At 41.8% G+C, this 23,683-nt stretch overlaps 1 protein-coding gene across 4 annotated transcripts; it reads right to left on the bottom strand.

Moving 5' to 3' along the window:
* Positions 1-547: 547 nt before the first annotated feature.
* Positions 548-23,434, bottom strand: LOC112250020 (sorting nexin-14). 4 transcript variants are annotated; one of them, XM_024419826.2, is made up of 30 exons: positions 23,252-23,434; positions 22,920-23,070; positions 22,586-22,706; positions 22,203-22,276; positions 21,894-21,972; positions 21,724-21,767; positions 21,514-21,601; positions 21,232-21,316; positions 20,963-21,119; positions 20,668-20,743; positions 20,340-20,384; positions 20,171-20,251; positions 19,699-19,813; positions 19,265-19,420; positions 19,020-19,144; positions 17,043-17,101; positions 16,661-16,687; positions 15,528-15,657; positions 15,000-15,186; positions 14,665-14,748; positions 14,399-14,499; positions 13,772-13,883; positions 13,434-13,474; positions 13,131-13,247; positions 6,340-6,460; positions 5,294-5,458; positions 4,888-4,983; positions 4,511-4,602; positions 4,342-4,398; positions 548-716 (listed from the first exon to the last, which is right to left on the bottom strand). In XM_024419826.2, exons 2-30 carry the CDS (start codon positions 23,054-23,056, stop codon positions 678-680), a joined length of 2,811 nt encoding a protein of 936 aa, XP_024275594.1. In that variant the 5' UTR covers positions 23,057-23,070; positions 23,252-23,434; the 3' UTR covers positions 548-677. The 4 variants fall into 4 exon arrangements, with proteins under 4 accessions (XP_024275594.1, XP_024275593.1, XP_024275596.1 ...); XM_024419825.2 differs by having other exon boundaries at positions 21,487-21,601; XM_024419828.2 differs by lacking the exon at positions 16,661-16,687.
* Between the last annotated feature and the right edge of the window lie 249 nt (positions 23,435-23,683).

The following is a 23,683-nucleotide window of genomic DNA, read 5'->3' on the forward strand; positions in this document are numbered from 1 at the left end:
GGACAAGGACCATTCTGTCTCTGGATTGCTCACAGAAACACAAGCTTTATTATTCACAGGGGCCTGCTATTAGTCTCCACTGATGGCACTGACCCAGCTGGCTCTGACCAGTGGGAATGTACATGGTGTTGCCAATTACCACATCCACGGAACACTGCATGGAAAGTATCTCCTTTTCACAGTGGACTAAAACATTATCAGGGCAGAAATGAGACTCCAAGGAGGGAAGGGAGATGGAAATCACATTAGGTCATATGCAGGACACAACCTCATTTTAGAAAACAGAAGCTGACAAACAAATTGAATGAGAAACAAAACAGGTCTTAGTGCTCAGCTTATTGCTCCAACCTACTTCTCAGCTGTAAAATGACACAAATGAACCTACAGTTACCATACAAAATACAGAGACTGTTTAAAGCCCAATTGAATCTGTCATCTCACTTGGAAAAGGGAAGACATCTAAAATTGACACATCTAACTAAAGATGGACCAGTTTGCAGGCAGCAAGGCATTATTATATCCAATAGGTAAATATTTGACCACCCAGTACAATCTATAAATATATTTTTATTAATGCATTATTATACATTGGAATGTTGATATATGCTCACAGAGACATTGGAATTTGCTGTATTGCACTTTGGCTCCAGGAAAAGGAAGCAAGCTGTTTTCTAAATTCACTGGTTACTGTCTGCCGACTGCTCCCCTTGTCCCTTCTGAAGAGACAACATACAGTATCAGCAGGGAGGTACACAACCTACATCCTGTTACCGTTCTACTTTCACTTAATTTATAAATGTCTAAATAGTTTGGAAAAGACATCCGGTTGATTACCCCCTAGTTGAAACACAAAGTGAGTGTTTACTTTCAGGAGCCCTATGGCAGAGAGATGCTTAAGTTAAATACAATATACGGTGCCTTGCTAAAGTATTCAGACCCCTTGGATTTCATTGTGTTACAAAGTGGGATTAAAACAGATATAATTATATTATTTTTGTCAACAATATACACAAAATACTCTGTCAAAATGTAAGGAAAATGTGATTTTTTATTAATAAAAAATATATATAACTAACAGTTGTTGCATAAGTATTCAGACCCTTTGTTTAGGCAAGCCTAAATTAGTTCAGGAGTAAAATATGGCTTAACAAATAAAATAAAAAGTTACATCGACTCACTGTGAAATTATAGGGGTTGACATGATTTTTAAATGACTAACCCTTCCTTTGTCCCACATACATACAACATATGTAAGGGCCCCCAGTCAAGTATTGAATTTCAAGCACAGATTCAACTACAAAGACCAGGGAACTTTTTTGAAAGCCTCATAAAAAGGGCCGTGATTGGAAGATGACAATAAAACATCTGGCATTGAATATCTTTAAGCATGGTCTAGTAGTTAATAATTATGCTGTGAATTATACAGTATATTAATAAACCACCCAGACACAGCATGGACTAGTTCAGGGGTCGGCAACCCTGTTCCTGGAGTGCCGCACATACTGCAGCATTTTGTTCCAACTATGTACCACACTTGATCAGTTCAGTGATTACCTAAATTCAAAACACCTAGTCTTCCAGGCTGGTTAAATCAAACGCATAAAGTGCCTGTGGCCCTCCAGGACCAGGGTTGCCCGTTCCTCCTCTAATTATGCTGTATTAAACGAGCAAGCCACATCAAAGATGTAGTCATCCTTCTGAACTGAGCTGCAGGATAGGAAGGAAACTGCTCAGGGATGTTACCATTAGTGATTTTAAAACAGAAATGGAGTTCATTGGCTGTGATGGGAGAAACTGAGGATGGATCATTGTAGTGACTCCACAATAATGACCTAAATGACAGAGTGAAAAGAACACAAATATACAAAAAAAAAAAACATGCATCTTGTATGCAACAAGGCACTACAGTAATACTGCAAAAAAAACATGTAATTGCCTTCTTATTGTCCTGCATGGTGGTGGCTGCAGCATGGCATGCGTATCAGGATAAAAAAGAAGCACAGGCTAAATCCTAAAGGAAAACCTGCTTCAGTCTGCTTTACACCAGACACTGGGAGATGAATTCACCTTTCAGCAGGACAATAACATACAGCACAAAGCCAAATCTACACTGGAGTTGATTACCAAGAAGACGGTGAATGTGAAGTTACAGTTTTACATCAATCTGCTTGAAACACTATGGCAAAACTTGAATTGCTGTGTAGCCATGATCCCCAACATCTTGGCAGAGTATGAAGAATATTTACAAGGAAAAATAAAATATCTTAGACACTTACCCAAGAAGACTTACAGCTGTTATCGCTCCTGAAGAGTTTCTAACATGTATGGACTCAGGGAGCTGAATACTTATGAAATTACTATATTTGATTTATTACATTTTTATTAATAAAAAAAAAAGGTTGTATTTTTCAGACACTGACAGAGTATTGTGTAGATTGTTGAAAAAATATATAATTAAATCCGTTTTAATCACACTTTGTAACGCAATAAAATGTGAAGAAATCCAAGGGGTCTGAATACTTTTGCAAGACACTATCTAAAGCTGTGTTTGGTAACTTTACATTTATTTGTGTAATACAAGCAAATACACAGTAACGTCATAAAGAATTAAGAAACAGAATCTGGCCAGTTTACTTTTAAGAACACAGCTAAGGTTGACGTATACAGCACAATAATGGCATTGTAGTAAGTAGGCATACATATTATGACAAACGTATTACGAATGGTTGCCCTGCATACAGTGGCTTGCAAAAGTGTTCACCCCCTTGGCATTTTTCATATTTTGTTGCCTTACAACCTGGAATTAAAATGAATTTTGTGTGGGGGGTGTATCATTTGATTTACACAACATGCCTGCCACTTTGAAGATGCAAAATATTTTTATATAAATATTTCAAACAAGACAAAAAACTGAAAACTTGAGCTTGCATAACTTTTCACCCCCCTCCCAAAGTCAATACTTTGTAGAGCCACCTTATGCAGCAATTACAGCTGCAAGTCTCCTGGGGTATGTCTCTATAAGCTTGGAACATCAAGCCACTGGGATTTTTGCCCATTCTTCAAGTTGGATGGGTTCTGCTGGTGTACAGCAATCTTTAAGTCATACTTCAGATTCTCAATTGGATTAAGGTCTGGGCTTTGACTAGGCCATTCCAAGACATTTAAATGTTTCCCCTTAAACCACTCGAGTGTTACTTTGGCAGTATGCTTAGGGTCATTGTCCTCTGTTCCAAGTGAACCTCCGTGCCAGTCTCAAATCTCTGGAAGACTGAAACAGGTTTCCCTCAAGAATTTCCCTGTATTTAGCGCCATCCATCATTCCTTCAATTCTGACCAGTTTCCCAGTTCCTGCCAATGAAAAACATCCCCACAGCATGATGTTGCCACCACCATACTTCACTGTAGGGATGGTGTTCTCGGGTGATGAGAGGTGTTGGGTTTGCACCAGACATAGCGTTTTCCTTGATGGCCAAAAACCTATATTTTAGTCTCATCTGATCAGAGTACCTTCTTCAATGTTTGGGGAGTCTCCCACATGCCTTTGGCGAACACCAATTTATTTCTTTAAGCAATGGCTTTTTCTGGCCACACTTCCGTAAAGCCCAGCTCTGTGGAGTGTACGGCTTAAGGCGGTCCTATACTGCAACAAATACTCCAATCTACGCTGTGGAGCTTTGCAGTTCTGTCAGGGTTATCTTTGGTCTCTTTGTTGACTCTCTGATTGATGCCCTCCTTGCCTGGTCTGTGAGTTTTGGTGGGCGGCCCTCTCTTGGAAGGTTTGTTGTGCCATATTCTTTCCATTTTTTTTATAATGGATTTAATTGTGCTCCGTGGAATGTTCAACGTTTCTGATATTTTTTTATAACCCAACCCTGATCTGTACTTCTCCACAACTTTGTCCCTGACCTGTTTGGAGAGCTCCTTGGTCATCATAGTGCTGCTTGCTTGGTGGTGCCTCTTGCTTACTGGTGTTGCAGACTCTGGGCCCTTTCAGAACAGGTGTATGTATACTGATATCATGTGACACAGATTGCACACAGGTGGACTTTAACTAACCATGTGACTTCTGAAGGTAATTGGTTGCACCAGGTTTTATTTAGGGGCTTCATAGCAAAGGGGGTGAATACATACACACACACACCACTTTTACATTTTTTTTATATTTTTAAATAAGTAATTTTTTTCACTTCACCAATTTGGACTATGTTGTGTCTGTCCATTACATGAAATCCAAATAAAAATTGATTTAAATTACAGGTTGTAATGCAACAAAATAGGAATAACGCCAAGGGGGATGAATACTTTTGCAAGGCTCTGTATAGCTGATTCTCAGAAGTTTACCTTGCCGAGTTCTGGAAACAGTTCTTCGACAGCAATATCCATCAGAACGTACGTCATCTTAGGGGAGCCAAAAGACAGAAACAAGAGGAGAGAAAACAGTTAATATCGCCATGAGACCTTGGCTGCAGAGAAGCTGTTACTCGTCTTCATGTTTGCCTTTTAGCTTTACCTGCTTGTTGAGAAGTGGCTGCTGGAAGCCGTCAAAGAGAAGTCGGATGCCCTCGTACTTGGCCTCCTGTCCAATGCACTTTTCCATAAAGTCTACAAGGTGAAAAGACAGACACAGCAATACTGTACAGCTGAACTGAGGCCAATGTTATCTGCCTTTGCCATTAATGGGACTGATTGGTGAAACTGGAATGTTTTTACAATGGAAAATATCTGGGATAGGAGGAAACTCTAGGATGATCCCAGAGTTTCCGACTTGCAATTCCGTGTTGGATGATCGCTCAAAACAAATTTTTCCCACTCAGAGCAGGTGAATATGGCAAAAGAAAACTACTGAGTAGAGATAATATTAATAGTCAGCCAAAGCCTGGGTCTAACCTGGCAGATAATTAATCATCTCTTCAAATGCCTTCTTGGCTCTTCTCTGCTTGTCTCCTGTCGTGCGTTCCTCACTGTTCTCGCAGAACACAGCATCTGAAATTTAGCAGAAAATGTAATTATGAGTTTAGGAGAGCTGGATTAAGTAAGGCAGGGCAATCCCAGACCTCAATGGACATGGGATAACAAACAATATCATGGTGATTGGATTTGGATGAGCACTGAAGTGAAACAGCACATCTACAGTGATTGTATGCTACTCTTAAACTTTGGTTGAGCCTTAGGTAGGAAGTAGGAGGGGTTGGGGGAGAATGTCAACAAAACAGGATGCGTTACTGAAGGAACATACACAAGCGACCGCACGCACAAACACACACACGGAGAGAGACCAACACACACACAGTACCTCTGAGCATGGTGACGAGAGACACCACACGGTGCTCCTGCAGGATCATCTCTAGTTTGTGTTGAATGTAGCTATCCATGTAGGCCTCAAATGTGTTCTTGAGCAAGATCCGCCCCCCTGACAGGATGTGATGCAACCAGTCTGGCATGTGGAACACGACTCGACCTGTCCATCAAACACAATGAAAAGAATCATGACTGGGCAACAGGTGTGTGTCTGACAGTCTGCTAAATCAGTGTTTCCCAACTCCAGTACCCCCAACAGCACACATTTTTGTTGTAGCCCTGGACAAACACCTGATTCGGCTCATTGGGGGCTTGAGGATTAGTTGACAGGTTGAATCAGGTGAGTTTGTCCGAGGCTACAACAAAAATGTGTGCTGTTGGGGGTATTGGAGGACTAGTTGGGAAACACTATGCTAAATGACTAAAATGTAAAAATAAAAAAAAGTCTATTGGCTGAATCCTATAACAGTTAGTCATATGTTACAAGCTTTGGCTTTTCCATTTATGTTTTGAGGTTGGTCTTTAGCTCGTTATCACGTAGGGCGCACCAATTGCTGTCACCTCGTTAGTCAGTATCTGTTACACCTGTGCTGGTTTCCATCTTGTTAGTGGGAAGGTGTTTCACCTGTGCTGGCCCAAGTGCTATTTAAGAGTGGCTGGCCCAGTGCTCCAGTTGTCTTGATAGATGCAGAGGGTTAACACCTTTAGTTGGCGCTCTCTATTTTGATTTTTAGACAAACAATCCTTTATCTGACTTTGTTTCACGCCATTAGTTTGGTGTGGGTTTTTCTTTTGTTAGCTTTTTCTTAGGCAAATTTAGTGGGCGCTCATGGTGGGTCTCTTAGGTTCCAGTTGTTGTTGCTAGTCAACTTTCTGTGGACACCCCCATGAGTGTTTTTCAGAACCCCTCCTAAAACCCCACTTGTTTTGGTTGTTGTCAGTGACTCATTGTTTGTTCTCCCTTCTGAGTGCTGGGGAACGTACCACATAGTTCAGTTCTTCTCTATGAAAGGGAACTACTACTTGTGCCTGGTCACTTACCCATAAACATCATGTAGTCATACATCCCTTCTACCGAGATCATCTCCATAAAGTAGTTCCGGTTGTGTGTCTCCAGAGTCTCAAACAGATTAGCATTGTTTTTGTAGAGGTCATTGGAGAGCTAGGGAGATCGGAAGGGACAACGTTTTTTCATTCTGTCAATAAATACAACTGTCAAGGCAGTTCTAAGCTATAGAACAGTCAGTCAAGCCATCTTCTAACATCTTTAATTAGTGGCTCGCAAAAGTATTCATCCCCTTGGCACTTTTCCTATTTTGTTGCCTTACAACCTGGTATTAAAATTGATTTGTTAGGGGTTTGTCTCATTTGATTTACACAACATACCTACCACTTTGTAGAAGCAATATGTTTTTATTGTGATACAAACGAGACAAAAATTTTTTTTTTTAAACTTACGCGTGCATAACTATTCATCCCCCAAAATCAATACTTTGTAGAGCCACCTTTTGCAGCAATTACTGCTGCAAGTCTCTTGGGGTATTTGACTCTAAGCTTGGAACATCTAGACACTGGGATTTTTGCCCATTCTTCAAGGCAAAACTGCTCCAGCTCCTTCAAGTTGGATGGGAATGTACAGCAATCTTTAAGTCATACCACATATTCTCAATTGGATTGAGGTCTGGCCTCTGGCTAGGCCATTACAAGACATTTAAATGTTTACCCGTAGGCCACTCAAGTGTTGAGTCATTGTCCTGCTGGAAGGCGAACCTCCGTCACAGTCTCAAATCTCTGGAAGACCGAAACAAGTTTCCCTCAAGAATTCCCCTGTATTTAGCGCCATCCATAATTCCTTCAATTCTGGCCAGTTTCCCAGTCCCTTCTGATGAAAAACACCCCCGCAGCATAATGCTGCCAACACCATGCTTCACTGTGGGGATGATATTCTCGGGGTGATAAGGTGTTGGGTTTGCAGCAGACATAGCGTTTTCCTTGATAGCTAAAAATCTAAATTTTAGTCTCATCTGACCAGAGTACCTTCTTCCATATATTTGGGGAGTCTCCCACATGTCTTTTGGCAAACACCAAAATGTGTTTGCTTAAAGAAAAAAATAAGCAATGGCTTTTTTCTGGCCACTCTTCCGTACGGCTTAAATTGGTCCTGTGGACAGATACTCCCAATCTCCGCTGTGGAGCTTTGCAGCTCCTTCAGGGTTATCTTTGGTCTCTTTGTTGTCTCTCTGATTGATGACCTCCTTGCCTGGTCTGTGAGTTTTGGTGGGCGGCCCTCTCTTTGCAAGTTTGTTGTTGTGGTGCCATATTCTTTCCATTTTTTTTTTTTTACAATGGATTTAATTGTGTTCTGTGGGATGTTCAAAGTTTGATATTTTTTTATAACCCAACCCTGATCTGTACTACTCCACAACTTTGTCCCTGACCTGTTTGGAGAGCTCCTTGGTCGTCATAGTGCTGCTTGCGAAGTGAGTAAGACATTTAAACGTGTTAACCCTGCAAGGCTGCAGGCCCAGACGGCATCCCCAGCCGCGCCCTCAGAGCATGCGCAGACCAGCTGGCCGGTGTGTTTACGGACATATTCAATCAATCCCTATACCAGTCTGCTGTTCCCACATGCTTCAAGAGGGCCACCATTGTTCCTGTTCCCAAGAAAGCTAAGGTAACTGAGCTAAACGACTACCGCCCGTGCACTCACATCCGTCATCATGAAGTGCTTTGAGAGACTAGTCAAGGACCATATCACCTCCACCCTACCTGACACCCTTGACCCACTTTTGCTTACCGCCCAAATAGGTCCACAGACGATGCAATCTCAACCACACTGCACACTGCCCTAACCCATCTGGACAAGAGGAATACCTATGTGAGAATGCTGTTCATCGACTACAGCTGAAACACCATAGTACCCTCCAAGCTCATGCTCGAGACCCTGGGTCTCGACCCCGCCCTGTGCAACTGGGTACTGGACTTCCTGACGGGCCGCCCCAGGTGGTGAGGGTAGGCAACAACATCTCCTCCCGCTGATCCTCAACACTGGGGCCCCACAAGGGTGCGTTGAGCCCTCTCCTGTACTCCCTGTTCTTGGCCATGCACGCCTCCAACTCAATCATCAAGTTTGCGGACATACACAACAGTGGTAGGCTTGATTACCAACAACGACGAGACGGCCTTGAGGGCCCTCGGAGTGTGGTGTCAGGAAAATAACCTCACACTCAACGTCAACAAAACTAAGGAGATGATTGTGGACTTCAGGAAACAGCAGAGGGAACACCCCCATCCACATCGATGGAACAGTAGTGGAGAGGGTAGCAAGTTTTAAGTTCCTCGGCATACACATCACAGACAAACTGAATTGGTCCACTCACACAGACAGCATCGTGAGGAAGGCGCAGCAGCGCCTCTTCAACCTCAGGAGGCTGAAGAAATTCGGCTTGTCACCAAAAGCACTCACAAACTTCTACAGATGCACAATCGAGAGCATCCTGGCGGGCTGTATCACCGCCTGGTATGGCAACTGCACCGCCCTCAACCGTAAGGCTCTCCAGAGGGTAGTGAGGTCTTCACCGGGGCAAACTACCTGCCCTCCAGGACACCTACACCACCCGATGCTACAGGAAGGCCATAAAGATCATCAAGGACATCAACCACCCGAGCCACTGCCTGTTCACCCCGCTGCCATCCAGAAGGCGAGGTCAGTACAGGTGCATCAAAGCTGGGACCGAGAGACTGAAAAACAGCTTCTATCTCAAGGCCATCAGACTGTTAAACAGCCACCACTAACATTGAGTGGCTACTGCCAACACACTGTCAATGACACTGACTTACTCCAGCCACTTTAATCGTGGGAATCGATGGGAAATGATGTAAATATATCACTAGCCACTTTAAACAATGCTACCTTATATAATGTTACTTACCCTACATTGTTCATCTCATATGCATACGTTGATACTGTACTCTATATCATCGACTGCATCCTTATGTAATACATGTATCACTAGCCACTTTAACTATGCCACTTGGTTTACATACTTATCTCACATGTATATACTGTACTCGATATCATCTACTGTATCTTGCCTATGCTGCTCTGTACCATCACTCATTCATATATCCTTATGTACATATTCTTTATCCCCTTACACTGTGTATGACAGTAGTTTTTTTTGGAATTGTTAGTTAGATTACTTGCTCTTATTACTGCATTGTCGGAACTAGAAGCACAAGCATTTCGCTACACTCGCATTAACATCTGCTAACCATGTGTATGTGACAAATAAAATTTGATTTGATTTGATTTGATTTGATTTGCTTGGTGGTGTCTCTTGCTTAGTGGTGTTGTAGACTCTGGGGACTTTCAGAACAGGTGTATGTATACTGAGATCATGTGACAGATCATGTGACACTTAGATTGCACACAGGTGGACTTGAACTAACCATGTGACTTCTGAATGTAATTGGTTGCACCAGATCTTATTTAGGGGCTTCATAGCAAAGGGGTGAATACATATGCACGCACCACTTTTACATTTTTTGGGGATTAAGGTCTGGGGAGTTTCTTGGCAATGGACCCAAAATATCTATGTTTTGTTCCCCGAGCCACTTAGTTATCACTTTTGCCTTATGGCAAGGTGCTCCATCATGCTGGAAAAGGCATTGTTTGTCACCAAACTGTTCCTGGATGGTTGGGAGAAGTTGCTCTTGGAGAATGTGTTGGTACCATTCTTTATTCATGGCTATGTTCTTATGCAAAATTGTGAGTGAGCCCACTCCCTTGGCTGAGAAGCAACCCCACACATGAATGGTCTCAGGATGCTTTACTGTTGGCATGACACAGGACTGATGGTAGCGCTCACCTTGTCTTCTCTGGCCAAGCTTTTTTCCGGATGCCCCAAACAATCGGAAAGAGTCATCAGAGAAAATGACTTTACCCCAGTCTTCAGCAGTCAAATCCCTGTACCTTTTTGCAGAATATCAGTCTGTCCCTGATGTTTTTCCTGGAGAAAAGTGGCTTCTTGGCTGCCCTTCTTGACACCAGGCCATCCTCCAAGTATTCACCTCACTGTGCATGCAGATGCACTCACACCTGCCTGCTGCCATTCCTGAGCAAGCTCTGTACTGGTGGTGCCCCGATCCCACAGCGGAATCAACTTTAGGAGACGGTCCTGGCGCTTGCTGGACTTTCTTTCTCTCGCCCTGAAGCCTTCTTCACAATAATTGAACCGCTCTCCTTGAAGTTCTTGATGATCCGATAAATGGTTGATTTAGGTGCAATCTTACTGGCGGCAATATCCTTGCCTGTGAAGCCCTTTTTGTTCAAAGCAATGATGACGGCATGTGTTTCCTTGCAGGTAACCATGTTTGACAGAGGAAGAACAATGATTCCAAACACCACCCTCCTTTTGAAGCTTCCAGTCTGTTATTCAAACTCAATCAGCATGACAGAGTGATCTCCAGCCTTGTCCTCATCAACACTCACACCTGTGTTAACGAGAGAATCACTGACATGATGTCAGCTGGTCCTTTTGTGGCAGGGCTGAAATGCAGTGGAAATGTTTTTTGGGGGATTCAGTTCATTTGCATGGCAAAGAGGGACTTTGCAATAAATTGCAAATCATCTTATCACTCTTCATAACATTCTGGAATATATGCAATTTGCCATCATACAAACTGAGGCAGCAGACTTTGAAAATTAATATTTGTGTGTCATTCTCAACTTTTGGCCACGACTGTACATATCAAAAGTCTGTTTTTTATATGCATAGTTTCAGTGGAAAATGTTCTTCTTCCAAAAGTGATAAACCCTGGAATGACCGGAACAGTCATGGTTTATGTTTTTGGGAAGATTTGTGTAAAGATGTGTAAAGATTGATCGTTCTGACATACATTTGAAGTCGGAAGTTTACATACACTTAGGTTAGAGTCATTAAAACTTGTTTTTCAACCACTCCACAAATGTCTTGTTAACAAACTATAGTTTTGGCAAGTCGGTTAGGACATCTACTTTGTGCATGACACAAGTCATTTTTACAACAATTGTTTAACAGAGATTATTTAATGTATAATTCACTGTATCACAATTCCAGTGGGTCAGAAGTTTACATACACTAAGTTGACTGTGCCTTTAAACAGCTTGGAAAATTGCAGAAAATGAAGGCATGGCTTTAGAAGCTTCTGGTAGGTTAATTGACATCATTTGAGTCAATTGATGGTGTACCTGTGGATGTATTTCAAGGCCTATCTTCGAACCTTGCTTGACATCATGGGAAATCAATAGAAATCAGCCAAGAACTTAGAAAATAAATTGTAGACCTCCACAAGTCTGGTTCATCCTTGGGAGCAATTTCCAAATGCCTGAAGGTACCACGTTCATCTGTACAAACAATAGTACGCAAGTATAAACACCATGGGACCACGACACCACGCAGTCGTCATACTGCTCAGGAAGGAGATGTGTTCTGTCTCCTAGAGATGAACGTACTTTGGTGTGAAAAGTGCAAATCAATCCCAGAACAACAGCGAAGGACCTTGAAGATGCTGGAGGAAATAGGTACAAAAGTATCTATATCCACAGTAAAACGAGTCCTATATCGACATAACCTGAAGGCCGCTCAGCAAGGAAGAAGCCACTGCTCTATAACCACCATAAAAAAGCCAGACTACAGTTTGCAACCGCACATGGGGACAAAGATCATACTTTTTGGAGAAATGTCCTCTGGTCTGATGAAACAAAAATAGAACTGTTTGACCATAATGACCATTGTTATGTTTGGAGGAAAAGGGGGAGGCTTGCAAGCTGAAGAACACCATCCCAACCGTGAAGAACGGGGGTGGCAGCATCATGTTGTGGGGGTGCTTTGCTACAGAAGGAACTGGTGCACTTCACAAAATAGATGGCATCATGAGGAAATATTGAATCAACATCTCAAGACATCAGTCAGGAAATTAAAACTTGGTCGCAAATGGCCCTGACCTCAATCATATAGAACATTTGTGGGCAGAACTGAAAAAGTGTGTGCGAGCAAGGAGGCCTACAAACCTGACTCAGTTACAACAGCTCTGTCAGGAGGAATGGGCCAAAATTCACCCAACTTATTGTGGAAGGTTGTGGAAGGCTACCCAAAACGTTTGACCCAAGTTAAACAATTTAAAGGCAATGCTACCAAATACTAATTGAGTGTATGTAAACTTCTGACCCACTGGGAATGTGATGAAAGAAATTAAAGCTGAAATAAATCACTCTACTATTATTCTGACATTTCACATTCTTAAAATAAAGTGGTGATCGTAACTGACCTAAGACAGGGATTCTTACAAGGATTAAATGTCAGGAATTGTGAAAAACTGAGTTTAAATGTATTTGAGGTGAGGTGAGGTGTATGTAAACTTCCAACTTCAGGCAGGGTAGCCTAGTGGTTAGAGCGTTGGACTAGTAACCGGAAGGTTGCAAGTTCAAACCCCCGAGCTGGCAAGGTACAAATCTGTCGTTCTGCCCCTGAACAGGCAGTTAACCCACTGTTCCTAGGCAGTCATTGAAAATAAGAGTTTGTTGCCTAGTTAAAATAAAAGGTCAAATAAAGTGAGAACATCCTGGCAGAGAGCAGGGGTAAGGAGATAATCAGTGATTAAGGCTGTCCACTCAGGCAAGATATATCCCTACATATAGCTAAGCTGGATGGGAGGGGTGTACATAGTGTTTCCACTGTGAAGTATGTATAGGCCAAGTGGACAGATGGGGAGTTTTGCACAGAGATTTTAACTTAGGTAAAACCAGGGAATTTGGGGAAAGTTTCGGGAATTTTGCAACCGTAGCTGACCTTGTTGTACTCAGCAGTAGAGCTGAGGGTGGTCAGCTCAGGCCTGCTGGGTTTGACTTTGGGAGATTCACAAGAGTTGAAGAAGGACTGGATGAAAGGCTCTAGGTTCTGTCCTTTCTGGCAGGCAGAGGAAAAACAGACACAACATCATGATTAATATCACACCACTGAGCTGAGAGGTCTGCAACACCATTGTCTGATCATATATTCTTTATTTAAGAGTGAAATAATTTCAGTGACTAACTATAGTATATCCCAAGAGATATTCTACTATTAAAATCCCATAGGATAAATGCCTCTTACCTCTTTTATAATTTTTCCAGGGACAGACCTGAATATTTTACCTGAGAAGGAATAAAATACATTTGTCAACACAGCTACACATGATGCTACATAGCTAATCAACAATGAATTTCTCCTATGAATTTCTCTATGGCATCTTTAGGCCTCCTTGTATGAATGTGTGGGTTTTTAAGGATGCATCCCAATTGGCACCCTATTCCCTACACATTGCATACCTATTATGCTCTGGTCAAAAGTAGTGCACTATATGGGAAATAGTGTGCCATTTGGGATACATACAACCTATTAATTTTTAGTGCTCCTTGTGTTATACATAAGTGTTATTTGATGCGCCATACCCAGGTTTACATCAGGCATCATCTTGTCCATGAACTGAGTCTCCATGCTGTGAGGTGACAGGAAGTCTGCCAACAGCTGACTGTTACTCAACTCTGGGTGCTGCAGCAGTCTCTGTTTACAACACAGACATATATTATAGTAGTTTCGATTTCATAGAACTGTATAGGTACTACAGTTACTGTACACTACAGAGCAATAGGCCTACGTACACAGTGTACATAAAACACCTTCCTAATATTGAGATGCACCCCCCTTTGCCCTCAGAACAGCCTCAATTCATCAGGGCATGGACTCGACAAGGTGTCGAAAGCGTTCCACAGGGATGCTGGCCCATGTTGACTACAATGCTTCCCACATTTGTGTCAAGTCAGCTGGATGTCCTTTGGGTGGTGGACCATTCTTGATACACACAGGAAACTGTTGCGCCTGAAAAACCTAGCAGTGTTGCAGGTCTTGGCACAAACAGGTGCACCTGGCACCTACTACTATAACCTTTAACCGGTCTCCTCCCCTTCATCTACACTGATCGAAGTAGATTTAACAGGTGACATCAATAAGGAATCATAGCTTTTACCTGGTCAGTCTATATCATGGAAAGAGCCGTTCATAATGTTTTGTAGGAATACCTGCAAATACTCCTCAAATTCTTCCCTCTTTGATGATAGGAACTCATAGTTCTTTGGTCCTATAATTCTTTTCGAAGGGAGCTGTGCATCTGCAAATGAGCCTGTGCAACAAAAAAAACAAGTTAAAAACTACCAGTGACACATCAAATGTGAAAAAAGGTAACGGAAGCTCACATCTACTAACCACAGGACTTCAGAGATGACAAAGCCAAACATGTATACTTCCTCTGAAGAAATGTGTGAGAAAGTACACAATGTCGTCTTACCGTGGAATTCTGTGAGTTTATTTTCTAGAACGTAGAATTCCATGTATCGTCTGAAGATGGACCAGTCCTCTCTTTCATGTCCCACTGAAACAGAAAAAAAATCACTCAAGAATCAACACAATTGAAAACCAACATCAATACTGCAGTTTTACATTTCCCCCAATTCCCACACACATAATTCATAGAACACATATATAGTGCATCCTAAATGGCACCCTATTCCGTACAAAGTACACTACTTTTGACCAGGGCCCTCTGATCAAAAGTAGTGTACTGTGTAGGGAATAGGGTGGCATTTGGGACTTTAACATAAACAGCTCTAGCCGTGCCCTCACCTTCCTTCATGTCATTGCGTTCCACGTCGATGCAGAACACGGGGACCCTCTCCTTCTTCACCTCGTCATCGTAGAAGTCAATGTAGGGGATGGTGATGCTCCAGGCTGACAAGTTCCTCATGACTCCTGGAGTACTAGCTGCCTCCACAGGGGAGTCATCCTCCATCACCATAGTCGCTTCCTCAACCTGCAACACAACATGGGATGTCAAAAAGGCACTTCATATAATTAATTAAAATTCCTTTATTTGTATGGCATGTTCAATGATGTGTTAGTGTGTGAAAATTCAAAAACGATATTGGAATTGGAAATAATTGTTGTGTGATACTTTAAAGTGTTATCCCCGGAGTGTATTTTTTGAAACTGTACTTACTACTAAAGTAACTGACAATTCAATCAAAATCACTATGGAAACTCAGCCTGTGGTTACAATATGCAGGAATAGAAATCCCCCATTCATATGCATGGTGGAGGATGGGGATGTGATCATAGTTTCGGTGTCAGTGTTCGTTTTGGGGGGGTTCTCACCGCTTCATCTTCAGCATCGACCATGGAGTACGGCAGCATCGCCCCCTCCATGGTGGTGCTCTTGAAGACGCCTTTGATTTTGCTGCCGATCCGGCTGATCCCAAACGTCTCCCCTCGTTTTGAGACGTTCCTTCACAGGCACACACGAACACAGAAGTGAACACACACTAGGAAATTGAATGCCAGACAGGCAGCTGTGTGAAACTGCATGTGTTGTTGCTGTCAACAGTTGATGCCACTTATCCAAACATCTGCTGTTAATGCAGCGATGCCTCAAATGGTGCTATACAGATCAAAATAATTCAAAATGCTGCAAAGATGTTGAAACTATAAGTCCAAAGTCAAAATGCCATGCTGAGGTCCAAATCCAAACATGAACACACAAAGAGAGCACACATTATGAAACGTTGCACATTCTACTAATGCCAAGCAGACAGATGAGAACAGATGCACTCAAGCAATGAGAGGTAGTTTGTAGTTGTGTACAGGAGTCCATGCTTACAGACTGAGGCTCACATCTAGCCATATGTCAGTAAAGGTGGTTTGAATGTTGGATGGGCAACTTAGTGCAGACCAAATATTAGGGACAAGAAGGGAAGGATGAAGAGGTGAAATTGAGGCCCTCCAACGCTGTCCCGACAAGGAGATCTGGCGTCCATTATACACAAGAGAACTATGGGCGCTCACACAAGACATGGATAGACCATTAGAGAAACAGTATGAGAGGAGATTAGTTATGGGGCCATGGGAAACCCCATATTTATCCTCTTCCTCCATTCTGTGGCTCGAGTTCAACGCCAAAACTAGAAATTAAAATACTATTTAAAGCACCTGCTACCTTGTATGTTCAACAATTATTCAACTGAATAAAAACAATTACATATAACCCCAACTCTTGTTCAGTTACAGCAATACAAAAGGTAAAGAGCAAGTCTTAAAAATAAAATAAAAACGCTAACTTGCAAAAGCCTACTGAAGAAAAGTGCTTATTGCCCCACAATGCTTTTTCTACAGCAAATGTTGGTTCCATTCACTGCAGTCTGGGCTAATTATATCTGGCATGCAGGAAACTCAATGGCAGTCGGGCAGCAGGACATTAACCTGGTCTGCATCATTCCCAAACACATACTCACCTCATATCATCCACACTCAGACTATTCCTGGAATAACAGCAAGATAAACAGCATAAGCCCACAGCTACAGGCTTCAAATAGTACAATATAGCTTCAGTGCCATCGTTTGAGGTGGGCGTAAACAGGCTTATGTTAACAAGACGCCACCCTAATGTGGAGTCTTGGCTGAGAAGTAAAGATGCACGGTGTAGAAATAGCCATTGAAACTACACTTAACACTTCTGTTATGAAGATGAAAGCTCTCCAATAAAGTCTCTATTTAGATACAAAGAGAAAATGTGTGTGTATATGAGTGAGTGAAAATAAAGAACACTAAACACTTCAGCTTAGAAGAATATTACACCTCTTTCTAATGTCAGTCATTGCCATCAGGAGCACAAACCTGTTCATTCTGGAGTCCCTTTTTGGAGACTCTGCCCCCATCAGCAGGTATCTGAAATACTGCAGAGATAGAGTTATGAATGGGAAAAATATTATCAGTTAGTCAACTTGCTTTTGTATATTGAAAACGTTCACGCTGTCATTGTATCATGTTCTGGCTCGTTGTAGGATAATTCCATTGAAGGCGATTAGATTTGGGTGTATGGTTTATGTCCACATAGAAAGTACAGGTTGTGTCCCAATAATCTCTCTTTTTCCAGAAATGTGCACTTGTTCACTTCCCTTCATGGATTAGAAAGGAAAATGACAGGCAGGTACAGTTGAAGTCCGAAGTTTACATACAGCCAAATACATTTAAACTCAGTTTCACAATTCCTGACATTTCATCCAAGTAAAAATTCTCTGTCTCAGGTCAGTTAGGATCACCACTTTATTTTAAGAATGTGAAATGTCAGAATAATAGTAGAGGGAATTATTTATTTCAGCTTTAATTTCTTTCATCACATTCCCAGTTGGTCAGAAGTTTACATACACTCAATTAGTATTTGGTAGCATTGCCTTTAAATTGTTTAACTTGGGTCAAACGTTTTGGGTAGCCTTCCACAAGCTTCCCACAATAAGTCGGGTGAATTTTGGCCCATTCCTCCTGACAGAGCTGGTGTAACTGAGTCAGGTTTGTAGGCATCCTTGCTCGCACACGCTTTTTCAGTTCTACCCACAAATGTTCTATATGATTGAGGTCAGGGCTTTGTGATGGCCACTCAAATACCTTGACTTCATTGTCATTAAGCCCTTTTTCCACAACTTTGGAAGTATGTTTGGGGTTATTGTCCATTTGGGAAGACCCATTTGCAACCAAGCTTTAACTTACTGACTGGTGTCTTGAGACGTTGATTCAATATATCCACATAATTTCCGTTCCTCATGACGCCATCTATTTTGAGAAGTGCACCAGTCCCTCCTGCAGCAAAGCACCTCCACAACACGATGCTGCCACCCCCGTGCTTCACGGTTGGGATGGTGTTCTTCGGCTTGCAAGCCTCCACCTTTTTCCTCCAAATATAACGATGGTCATTTGGGCCAAACAGTTCTACTTTTGTTTCCTCAGACCAGAGGACATTTATACAAAAAATACGATCTTTGTCCCCATATGCAGTTGCAAACCATAGTCTGGCTTTTTTATGGCGGTTTTGGAGCAGTGGCTTCTTCCTTGCTGAGCGGCCTTTCAGATTATGTCGATATAGGACTCGTTTTACTGTGGATAAAGATACTTTTGTACCTGTTTTTTCCAGCATCTTCACAAGGTCGTTTGCTGTTGTTCTGGGATTGAGTTGTACTTTTCACGTCTCCTTCCTGAGCGGTATACTATTGTTTGTACAGATGAACGTGGCACCTTCAGGCGTTTGGAAATTGCTGGTCTGGCTGATTTCTTTTGATTTTCCCATGATGTCAACCAAAGAGGGACTGAGTTTGAAGGTAGGCCTTGATATACATCCACAGGTACTTGAAATATATCCTCCTATTGACTCAAATTATGTCAATTAGCCTATCAGAAGCTAAAGCCATGAGATAATTTTCTGGAATTTTCCAAGCCGTTTATAGGCACAGTAAACTTAGTGTATGTAAACTTCTGACCCACTGAAATTGTGATACAGTGAATTATAAGTGAAATAATCTGTTTAAACAATTGTTGGAAAATTGCTTGTGACATGCACAAAGTAGATGTCCTAACCGACTTGCCAAAACCATAGTTTGTTAACAAGAAATTTGCGGAGTGTTTGGAAAAAAATAGTTTTAATGACTCCAACCTAAGTGTATGTAAACTTTCGAGATGGAAACTCCCTCTAGCCGAAGCCTACTTGACCATTACAATGTTTTAAAATGTGTGGGCAGTAGTGAACGAGCGCAAACTTCAGGAAGCAGGTGAGATCATTGGGATTCAACCAGAGAGTAGTGTCAGTGCATGGCTGGGGCTCACCCCATCGCTGTGGCAGAACATGGGGGTGAAGACACTCTCCAGCAGGGACAGGACATGCTCGTAGGCCTCAAACAGGCAGCGCATAGTCTGTAGCTTCACCACTCCCTCGTACGGCCCCTCTGCAACTAAAACAAGATACATGTTTTTAAAGGTTTATGGACTTCCAGAAAAGAGCACATCTCACATCACACTGTGTTAAATGATTGTGGTAAAATTGTAAGCACCAAGTCACTACCACAGCTTACTGTTTCGTATTTCCTCAACGATGAACCGGTCAAAACTGATCTTGTCGATACTCTCCTCCAAGCAGTAGGTATCGTAGACGTGCTGCACCTCACCATGCAGACGCTGCAGCTCAGCTTCACTCAGCTCTGGACACAGGATCTTATCATTGAACTCCTCTGTAATATCATGAAGGAGAAGTGGATGAATGCTGTTAGTGTTACCAGATTGATCTGTGCTTTATAAAACTTTCAAATTCAAAAGCTTAACTGAAAATAAGTGGGGTTGTGTAGTACCTCTCTAAATATCACTGGCTTGTCTATATGGTTATTTTACATGTCCTCATGGACTTACATTAAATGGATCTTTGATGAATTTATATAAATGCCTCTCAATAGAGCAGTATGCAGGAAAGACCTTACAGCCTCGTATGAGGTTCTATGAGATTTGTCCTTACCCACGGTGAGTAAGAACTGGAGCACGTGCACGGCTCCCTCCTGCTTTAGGAAGTTCATGAAGCGGAACAGAAGGTCCTGCTGCTCCCGAATCTCCTTCAGCTCCAGCTTCAGCACCTGGGAAACCAGATGGCAGAAGGAAAGACAGAGTTCAGCAGCTGTGTGTGCTCCCTAAATGGCACACTGTTCCCTTTATAGTCAACTACTTTTGAACAGGGCCCATAGAACCCATAGTAATGCACTATATAGGGAATAGGAGGCCATTTGGAACACATCCTGTGTTTGTCCATGCAAAACTCTACCAATATTTCATTTATCAATCTCTTCTCTTTTTTGTGTATTCTGTATAAGTTCATTAACTACCTTTCTCATTGTGCTTGTAATGGCTGATAGGGTACTGTACAGACAATTAATTGCTCAGTGGACTGGATATGTGGGTAACAAGGGCTTTCTGTGCCCATAGGACTAACTTACAGATGTCTTCTTGGTACGAGGGTCAGCGTATTTCTGCAGGAATGGAACCAGGCTAGATGGTGGCTCCATGGCTGGCTCAGACTGGGAAAACAATTTAAGGAATGAATCACAAATGCACGACTGCATGATGCTTCCACTAGAAGATTGGTCAAATGTGCAATTTACTTACTGGAGTGTCATCAACGAATATTAGCACCATGTGGTTCACAGTATCCTGAAAAGCAACAGGAGGAATGCATCAGTATGATGGAATGTGTCAACCACCACAGTTACATTGCTAAAATTCCAGTTCTAAAATGTTCTGCTCGTTCATGCATTTCATTGATACAATCTTAATGCAGAGAGTTCTGAGTTTGTATAATTGGCCCATTCACTTGATTCTGCTCCTTTGAAAAACGAGGCTTGCTCAGCGCAAAGCTGTTCTTGCACGAGTCATGTGAATGGCCTTTAGAGTCTACACCCTCTATCACTAAGCACACATACATCATCATACTTACAGGATCAGCCATGAAGTCCATGATGGGGAGGAACACAGAGCCTACCAGGATCTCTTGCATCAGCACAGCTAGAGATCTGACAAAGAGTAAGACACATGATTCCAATTGCCTTGGTTCAAAAATAAATGTTTTCCTTTCCCTTCAACAGGTACACGGTCTCTGGCTGTGTTCCAAATGGCACCCTTTTCCCTTTATACGACACTACTTTTGCCCTATGGGCCCTGGTCAAAAGTAGTGCACAATACAGGGGGTAGGGTGCCATTTGGGATGTAACTGTCTGGTTGATTTGGCCTACCTGCAGTCAGTGGCTTTGGGAGGCATGAGATAGGCAAATAGCATCTTTGTCACCTTCCTGAGATAACGCAGCTCATCTTTGCGACTATGCAGGGCAAAATGTAAGTCAGGGCCATACTCAACCAGAGCAGCCTGCTGCAATCCCTCAGTGTTCTTCACTGAAACACACACACCCAGTATTAAGCCTTGCACATTTAGTTCTCTACTGAACAACATCTTGCAGTGCAGAAACTTACTGCAATTTGTGTTACCAATCTACAGAAAATAAACCTTTTTGCTTGGCCTTTGCAATTATTTCAACGTGCTTCATAGCTGCTTTCATCATTTTGCCAGAAATAACTGAGGGGACATCAACCTGTATGAAACATTTTCACAGTTAGTGTAAAGCCTGAGTACATTAACAATGTATTAACCATAATCAGCAATATGTGGACCCTTGAAAAAGAGAGAGACTCTGGGTCTCAATGGTCTTTTCCTGGTTAAATAAAGGTTAAAAAAATAAATTAATTAAAAGGCATACATAACTTGAATCGACTGAGAGCTATGCATCACCTTCTGAGCGCGTCGAACTAACACAGATGCAAAGAACCGAAAGGTCATTCTCAGTTCATCTACACATGCCTCATCATCTGTGATGTTCCTGTCATGTAAAGAAAAGCATAATGAAATATGCATTCACACTTCCCTCTCCACAGAACAGGGAAGTCTGTTCAAAATTGTTCAACTGTTCCACAGTTCAAAACTGTGGTAGAATCTACTCACCGGTACCAGGGATATACAAAATTCTCCAGAACCAACTCGAGCACCTATGGGCCAAACGATAATACAAAATGGATTTCCTGATTTGGACAATAAAGACATTGACTGATTGACAATCTGTTATAATTGTGATTTCTAATCAAAATCCTATTTAAAATGACCCATTGCAATACCTCAGACACGGAAGCATCCACTTTGGAGTAGACTTTCAAGTCCAACCATGGCTGATAGTTTTCTAGGAGTAATGTTGGTCTGTGAAGGACAACATATTTCAATAGTGATGTGAAAGAGAAGCACCGACTCAGTGTCCACCAGGTGGCAGATTAACTTTGCCAAATCCTTCTTTGACTTTTACTAATCAATCAATGCCACTGCTGTTCATTGATGCTCAATACAAGCTTCCATTCATTCACCATACAGTAAATGTGACATTTGGTCTGTTCTCCATTTGTGCTAGGCTTATATCGAGTGGTCTGACATACCTGTGACGTTTGCACTTTACTTTCCCACACACTGCACAGCTGTGTCCCAATGGAAACAGCTCCTGTTGCTCTTGCTGGTGGAAGAATAGATAGGGAGACCCTGTAGCTACAACACTTGTCACTTACTTTTGGATATGCCACTGACTAATGAGAAATTATCAACTGTTTACAGAAACATAAAAAGCAACTCTATTACAAAACACTGCATTGCCCTCTGACTATTGGGTCATATTAATTATGGCACACTGAAGGAAAACATTTGCAACAGAAAACTACAATGAGTGTTTAATTCAGGAGGTTGTCCCTCCATTTCAATCTGTATTCTTCCATTTGGTGCATAGTGAACATGACCCTTGTACTTCAGGTTTTTGGAATGTGCTTACTTTGTTCTTGGGCTTTATGGTGTACAGGATGTTGGGCAGGAGTGATTCTGGACCGAGGGAGCAATAGAACGTAATCACTCCAGCCAGGAAGGACCAAAACACCATCAGAATGTGAAGATACCTAGAATAACCAGGTCAGACACATAGATGTCTAATACCTCAACTGAAAAAATGAAATATTCTGAAAGAATGAGTATAGACAGGATACTGACTTTTCCCCTGACAGTTCTGAATTGAGCAAGATAACCGTTTTAACTACTTCAGATTACATGAGCATAAGGTATAACATTTGTAATTTATTCAAAAATAGACCTTGTTTGTCCACAAAACCTACCTATTAAGAAGTATAGTTAATGACAGCATGAAAACCAGAAGAAAGCAAAAGACAGGATATTGACGTCCAATTTCCCTCAAGACATCAATTTGCAGTCCTTGCTTCAGGCTCTCCAGATAAACTGGAATACATTCCATTTTACAAATGGGATCTGTTGAAGATGTGAACATTGTATTTACTCACGCTTGCGTGAAAGATGTAGCTAGCAAGTTAGTTACATGGATAGCCTACTATTTGAAGTAATAAAGTTACCAGTAAAAAGTAACAGCACACCAGCTACAATTTACTAAAATTATCAAGAGGCACGCGACATTAACTAGCTGGCTACTTACAAATGAGTAATCCAGGCAGCTAGTTCTACTTCAGACAGTGAACCATGTTATACTTTTGTGTCAGTTTCAGATAGAAGAAAGTATAGCTAACTATGTCTTCATTTTAATTGTAGCTAGCTGGCGTTATTTCCGATGCCAGAAAGCGTTGTTTATTTCCTTGACAGATCGACTGTTTCCTTAATCCTACAGTCGTCACTTCCGGCTCTAATCCTCGCCACTAGTAGAAAGGCGCAGCAGAACAGGGATCGAAGGATAGGAAATGCGACTGGGAAATCTTTAGTACCAGTAGTCTTTAGTTGTATTAGCGTTCATATTTTCTGTAACGTTTGTTAATAATTCCCTAATTTTTGATAGTTAAAATTCTAGCATTTCCAATTAAACTCATAGTTTTGATAGTGACATGATCAGTAAACAAAATAAAATCTGTATTTG

The sequence above is a fragment of the Oncorhynchus tshawytscha genome, linkage group LG05 (assembly GCF_018296145.1).
Source record: "Oncorhynchus tshawytscha isolate Ot180627B linkage group LG05, Otsh_v2.0, whole genome shotgun sequence".
Taxonomy (NCBI): Eukaryota; Metazoa; Chordata; class Actinopteri; order Salmoniformes; family Salmonidae; genus Oncorhynchus; species Oncorhynchus tshawytscha.

Coding starts and splice junctions, on each gene's coding strand:
- LOC112250020 (XM_024419825.2), bottom strand. CDS start 23,056: ATGGAATGTATTCCAGTTTATCTGGAGAGCCTGAAGCAAGGACTGCAA. Junction 21,973..22,202: donor GTAAAGTGCAAACGTCACAG/GTATGTCAGACC, acceptor TGTCCTTCACAG/ACCAACATTACTCCTAGAAA. Junction 15,187..15,527: donor TCGATGCTGAAGATGAAGCG/GTGAGAACCCCC, acceptor GTTGTGTTGCAG/GTTGAGGAAGCGACTATGGT.